Source organism: Leptonychotes weddellii, chromosome X (genome assembly GCF_054177405.1).
Source record: "Leptonychotes weddellii isolate Sample4059 chromosome X, ASM5417740v2, whole genome shotgun sequence".
Taxonomy (NCBI): Eukaryota; Metazoa; Chordata; class Mammalia; order Carnivora; family Phocidae; genus Leptonychotes; species Leptonychotes weddellii.
Genome location: NC_138385.1, coordinates 26,178,996 through 26,184,940, shown reverse-complemented (window position 1 = coordinate 26,184,940; position 5,945 = coordinate 26,178,996). Strand labels below are relative to the sequence as shown.

Below are 5,945 nucleotides of genomic sequence, written 5' to 3'. Positions count from 1 at the left end.
AATCCCCCCGATTCGGGGCCCAGGAGTCTGCCTATCTAACAAGCGCCCCAAAATGCTTCTCATGCAGCCAGCCTGCACCCATCCTTCGGTGAGTACTGGTTAAGCGCCTGGATGCCTGAGGACCTTCACTGTTCAACGGACACACTACCACCTTCTTCACAGTAAAAGAATTGGGCGAGCGGGTTTGCACCCAGAAAGCGCTAATGCTCTTCTCTCCCTCCCCCCGCCCCATACAAAGGTGAACTACTTTTATCGTTGATTTGATTTCCATCCCGTGTTTAATGCACCCGGCCCCGAGGCGCGGAGTTGAGCCGAGGGAGAGAGAAGGCGAAGGGAAGAGTCGCGAACTCTTCCAGTCGAGGCAATGCAGCTGCGCTTGACGCCCGGCGGATCGGCTGCCCACCTCACGGCCCCGCCCCCCGGCACCCCCCCCCTGCCCGGCAACTCACCCCCACCGCCGCCTCCGCCCCCGCCTCCGCCCCCGCCTCCGCGGGCGTGCATTTGCATCCGGCTGGAGACCGCGCGGGAGCCCGCCCCCGAGCCCCGCTGATTGGCCGCGCCGGCCCTCTCGTCACGCTCTTTTGTCTCAGTGGGCAGAGGATAAAAGCCGCGGCGGCTGCCGTGGGAACCGCGCTGTCTGGACTCGGCTACCCGTCGCCGGGAGGCCGTGCGGAGCCGCTCCGCGGGCAGCTCCCGGTCGCTGGGCGGCCGAGGCCGTACCCGGCCCTTCTCCCCTGCAGGGCCGCGGAGACCGGAAGGCGGTGTCCACCGCGGGCAAGGCCCGAGCGCAGGTAAAGAAAGGGCGCGCGATCGGCGCGGCGCCGAGAGAGGAGGGGAAGCCCCACCAGTCCTGGGCGGCTCCCCGCTTGGGGAATCGAGGACTGCGAGGGTCAGGAGCACTCCCGTGGCCCGGCGGCGCTCAGGGAGGAGGTGGGGTGCCGCTGGATGCTGCCTAATGGGTAGGATTTGCCTGGATTGAGAGAGGGGGGCGTTTTCGGGGTGGGGGCGGAGGGGGGAGGAACGCAAGCTGTCTGCCTTGAACCCCCTTTGCATCTCCTCATCTCTTCTGGAGAGGAGTGTGTGGCTGTGCGTGTCCCACTCCTATTCCCTGTCTCCGTGGCAGACCATCAGAGCCGAATCCGAACTTGAATTCTGCGCGGCCGATTGCAGAGCTGGTAGGCCGACGATTTCCCCGGGGGAAATGCCCTGGGGCGGGGGTTGCTTTGGTCCGTACTCAGAAGGTGGGAGAGGAATTTTCCGCCTGCAGACGGCGGAGGCGGCGGGCGGGCGGGCGGGCGGGCGGGGGGGGGACGGGGGAGGAGCGGAGAGGGAGGGAGCGGGATGAGGGATGAGGCTGCACCTGACCCTTCCTTTCCCTGCCCTCCGCGGCGGCGCAGTCTGGACGCCCCGAGGTCCCGGATCGGCGACCCCCGGTGGCCAGAGATCGGCCCGAGCCCAGAGACTAGCTTTCTCACGGAGGCCCCCGGCTGCAGAAGCTGGAAGCGGAATAAAGGCGCGCGCGCCTGTTCCTGCGCTCCCGTAAGAATCTGAGAAATAACGGGGGAGGGGAGAACTTTGAGAAGGGGGTGTGGTTGGGACCTGAGACCAGGAGGCTGATGACACTTTATTTATTCCTACAGATCTGTGACCACTGTGCTCTATTTTGAGAGCCCAATATCAGCTTCCATCCACTATTACACTTAGAAGCAACAGTTGCCCTCCCTCCTCCAGGGCGACCGGCGGGAGGGGATGCATGTGGCTGTAAAAATCACCCTGCTAACAACGGAGACACCGGCTGGCTCCGTGAGCTTGTAATTGCCAGTCTCCTGGAAGATATTTTTAGGGCAGTGGGCAGATAAAAACTGTACTGCAGGACATTCAGGAAGGGAGAGAATACTGCAGCCAGTTCCTTTATTAACCCTTCCCCGTTTTGTTTTGTTTTTCTTTTTCTTTTTTACAGTCCCTCCTGAGACAGGAGGAAGGCAGAGTCCCCCAGCGCGCCTGCAGATTAGGCATTTCCACAGAGCCTGAGCGTCTTGTTATACTCCGGATCCCCCGATCGTCGATCGTCGTCAGTCATGGCTAGCATCATTGCGCGCATGGGTAATAGCCGGCGGCAGAACGCGCCGTTGCCGCCCTGGGCCCATTCTATGCTGAGGTCCCTGGGGAGAAGTCTCGGTCCTTTAATGGCCACCATGGCCGAGAGAAACATGAAGGTGTTCTCGGGGAGGGTGGTGCCAGCCCAGGGGGAAGAAACCTTTGAAAACTGGCTGATCCAAGTCAATGGGGCCCTACCCGATTGGAATATGTCTGAGGAGGAAAAGCTCAAGCGCTTGCTGAAAACCCTGCGAGGCCCCGCCAGGGAGGTCATGCTTTTGCTCCAGGCGGCCAACCCCAATCTAAGCGTGGCAGATTTCTTGCGCGCCATGAAATTGGTGTTTGGAGAATCTGAGAGCAGTGTGTCCGCTCACGGTAAATTTTTTAACACCCTGCAGGCACAGGGGGAGAAAGCCTCCCTTTATGTGATCCGTTTAGAGGTGCAGCTCCAGAACGCTATTCAGGCAGGGATCATAGCTCAGAAAGATGCCAACCAGACTCGCCTGCACCAGCTCCTTTTAGGGGCCGAGCTGAACGGGGACCTGCGCTTTAGGCTGAAGCATCTTCTTAGGATGTATGCAAATGAGCAGGAGCGGCTCCCCAATTTCCTAGAGCTAATCAAGATGATAAGGGAGGAAGAGGATTGGGATGACACTTTTATTAAGCAGAAACGGCCCAAAAGATCTGAGTCCGTGGTGGAGAGGGCCACCAGCTCGGTGGCCTTCCAGGGCTCCCCCCCGATAGTGGTGGACAGTGCTGACTGCAACGTCATAGAGATAGACGATGCCCTTGATGACTCCGACGAGGATGTGATCCTGGTGGAGTCTCCGGACCCTCCACTGCACTTCTCGGCTTCTCCTCTCCCCAGACGCAGGCCCAGACCTCGGGACCGAGTGCTAGTCATTGACTCCCCCAGCAGTTCCCGGGCTCAGTCTCCTTCCACCAGTGGGGGTTCAGGGTATAAGAATGATGGTTCTGGGAATCTGCGTAGAGCCAGAAAGCGAAAACACGGGATCCGCTGTTCATACTGCGGTGAGGAGGGCCACTCGAAGGAGACCTGTGACAATGAGAGCAACAGGGCCCAGGTGTTTGAGAATCTGATCATCACCCTGCAGGAGCTGACCCATACGGAGGAGGAGGGGCCGAGAGAGGCCCCTGGCGAACAAAGTGACCCTTCCGAGCCGCAGTGAGGTGGTAGCCCCCAGCCTTAAGTGAACCCTTAACCCAAACTCAGAGTCCAGCAATGGGACGACTGGGGAGGGGCGCTTCTAATTGCATGAATCCACCAAGCAGCTTTCTTTGCGGAGCGGAGTAGAAAGGGTCTTGGATACCAGCTCAGTGGAGGGAGACAGCCTGACCTCTGCCCTTGCTTCCCCACTCCATCTCTGCTGCCTAAGAGTCTGTTTTCTTTGTATGCCCATTTCTTTGATGGCTTTATTCTCTTTGTGAAAGTGGCATAATTCATTGTTAAACCTCCAAACAATAAAGAAAAGTACAAAAAAGTCAAGTACCAGTTACCCCAAACTCTCTGCCCTGATCTAACCATTGTCAACCCTTTGACGAATGTCCTTCTGGATATTTCCCTCTACCTACGTACCCAGATAGATATATGTATAGATAAAAGTGATCAAATATAAGTGCTGTTCTATAGTCTGTATTTTTTCACCAAACAGTGTATGTCGTGGGCTTCTTTCTATGTCAATAAATATTTATCAGCATCTATTTTAATGTCTGTGTTACTATTTTAGGAAAAGGTAAAGAAAAAGGAACAAGAGAAATATAGTAAAAAGCTATAAAGGGGTGGGGTTGGACCCCCAGGTGGGGTTCTGATCAACCTCAATTTGCAGATGTGGTAAAGGGATGAAGAAATGGGCTGAAATAGTCCCCAGAGGGAGATGGACAGAGCCCCTTGCCACAACTGGCCTGTCCCACAGGTCATACAGCCAGATTATGGCGCCTACTTGTTGACCGCCCCAATGCTTTCTTCTTCTCTACTGTATCCAAAGGAGTCTGATGGAGGAGTCTGGCGCTGAGGTAATAGCCCCCAAATGGGGGGTTCCAGGGACACCGTTCCTGGTCACTTCGGGGAGGAGCGCTCTTCCTCCTCCAGATGGATTCCTTGGATTGCTGTTGCTACTGCTGCTTGTGGACATCCTGGGGCCCGACGCCACCACTCCTCACTCCCCAGTCAAGGGAAGGAGAGAGCATCTCCTCCTGGGAGCCCAGCCCAGGAGGCTCAGCTCCTGATAGGGCCAGAGTCTCCCCCCATAAGCCCTGAAGGGATCTGCTGGAGGACACAGGCGCCCGGTGGACTCCAAGCCAACCCCTCCCCACCCCAAGAATTGAGACTAGCTGCCATCTAGTTGCCCCGCAGCACCTGAAGTACTGGCGATCAGAAAGCCGGGAAGCCCCAGCCCGCATTTCAATCGATTGGAGGGCACTCACGGGGGATGGAGGGAAAGAAAAGGTGGACCTTCCTGGAACCTGCCCTGTCTCATCTCCGGATCTCATTTTGGAGGGTGATAAAAGAGGACGCGTGTGGCCCCAGCCCCCGAGGGTCCCTGGGTCTTGTGTAGGGGCACACGTCCCTATTTCTGTGAACAGGATACGGCTGGGGGTGGGGGGTGATTGCATTTAGGGCAGGGTGCGGAGAGGGAACTGAATGCCAGACCTGAGGCCCCCCGGGGGCATTTGTCGTGCCTGAAATGGGGACTCCACTGAGCTGAGAGGTTATCATAAACAGCAGTGGCAGCGGGGGGGGGGGCATCGGGGAGAAGCCCAGAGCTGTTTGGGTAAGGGGAGCCCCGGTGAGGGTGCGATGACCAGGGAGACACACGGAGATCCACAGCCAAACGAAGCCTGGGAGGAATCGCAGAGCCCAGGGGATCACACAACTCTGGGCTGTGTTGTCCTAGGAATGGCGGAGGTTGAGGGGCTCTGGGAGAGACACCAGGGTTTTAGTTAGGCTAGCAGCTGATGACAGCCGTAGGGGTGGAGGGGGTGCAGGCTGAGGCCCCGAGGGAGCGGAGAAGCCGGGGCAGCCTTCCCTGGGCTGCCATACCCAGAACCGGCCTTGAAGTGCTGCTTTTTCCAGAAATAGCCCCTCGGCTCCTCCCTGGCTTCTTGCTCCTTTTCCATCAATGACCTCACAATCCGACCCTAAAACCCGCAGTCCAGCCACCCACACTCACCCCTCGGTGGTGAGGGTTGGAGGCTCGGCCTCCTGTGCTCTGCTATCTTCCCTCCCCCACCCTCAGCACCCTGAATTTGCCTTAAGCCTCAGCCTTCTTAACCGTCCTGGCCAGAAGGAGACTGGGTGGGCCTCTCTGCCTCAGAGCCTTTAGCTGATAACTGGCCAGGACAGGGCCACTCTTTGCATCCCTCTGGGGCACCTCTGGGACCCTGAAAGCCACTCTCATTTCTCCTGAGCCAAAGGGGACCCTTCCCCCACCCCCAGGTAAGTGACAGCTCCACCCAGGCCCCCAAAGCCACCGGGGCCCCCAATGCTTTACAGCGTATGTAGATTTTTCACCCTTAATTCCTTTCTATGTCTCCCTAAATCTCCCCTCGGGAGTTATCTACCTCCCTCATCTAGTCTCGATTAGAATAGTGGGCCGCTTCCCGATCGTTTTTTCTCGATTTTACTCTAGAAACACTTGTTGAATATTTGTCCAAAGACACAGTTTAGGCGGCCATAATTTCTTTGTGGCACCAGGTAGAATAGAAAGATGGAATGGAACACCAGTAAGTTCTGTCCATTTCCTACCCTCCTTTTCACGGGAGTTAGTCTGAGGGTTCAGTATAGACCATTGCTTTGAAAACCTGTTCTGTGATCCATCCCTTTTTCT

General features: G+C 57.3%; 2 protein-coding genes across 4 annotated transcripts in view; both read left to right on the top strand.

Annotated features, from left to right (window-relative positions):
• The window catches only part of IL13RA1 (interleukin 13 receptor subunit alpha 1), a 78,672-nt gene extending 78,398 nt beyond the window's left edge, over positions 1 to 274 (top strand). The window contains exons 11-12 of the mRNA XM_081808349.1: positions 68 to 88; positions 239 to 274. Of these exons, the coding sequence (XP_081664475.1) occupies positions 68 to 88; positions 239 to 259 (42 nt within the window). The 3' untranslated portion in view covers positions 260 to 274. The remainder of the gene's footprint in view (positions 1 to 67; positions 89 to 238) is intronic.
• A 254-nt stretch (positions 275 to 528) lies between these two features.
• Positions 529 to 3,819, top strand: ZCCHC12 (zinc finger CCHC-type containing 12). Of its 3 annotated transcripts, none has more exons than XM_081808353.1 (4): positions 529 to 791; positions 1,124 to 1,175; positions 1,398 to 1,539; positions 1,961 to 3,819. In XM_081808353.1, exon 4 carries the CDS (start codon positions 2,079 to 2,081, stop codon positions 3,285 to 3,287), a length of 1,209 nt encoding a protein of 402 aa, XP_081664479.1. In that variant the 5' UTR covers positions 529 to 791; positions 1,124 to 1,175; positions 1,398 to 1,539; positions 1,961 to 2,078; the 3' UTR covers positions 3,288 to 3,819. The 3 variants fall into 3 exon arrangements, with proteins under 3 accessions (XP_081664479.1, XP_081664478.1, XP_081664477.1); XM_081808352.1 differs by having other exon boundaries at positions 1,078 to 1,175; XM_081808351.1 differs by having other exon boundaries at positions 1,075 to 1,175.
• The last annotated feature ends 2,126 nt before the right edge of the window (positions 3,820 to 5,945 follow it).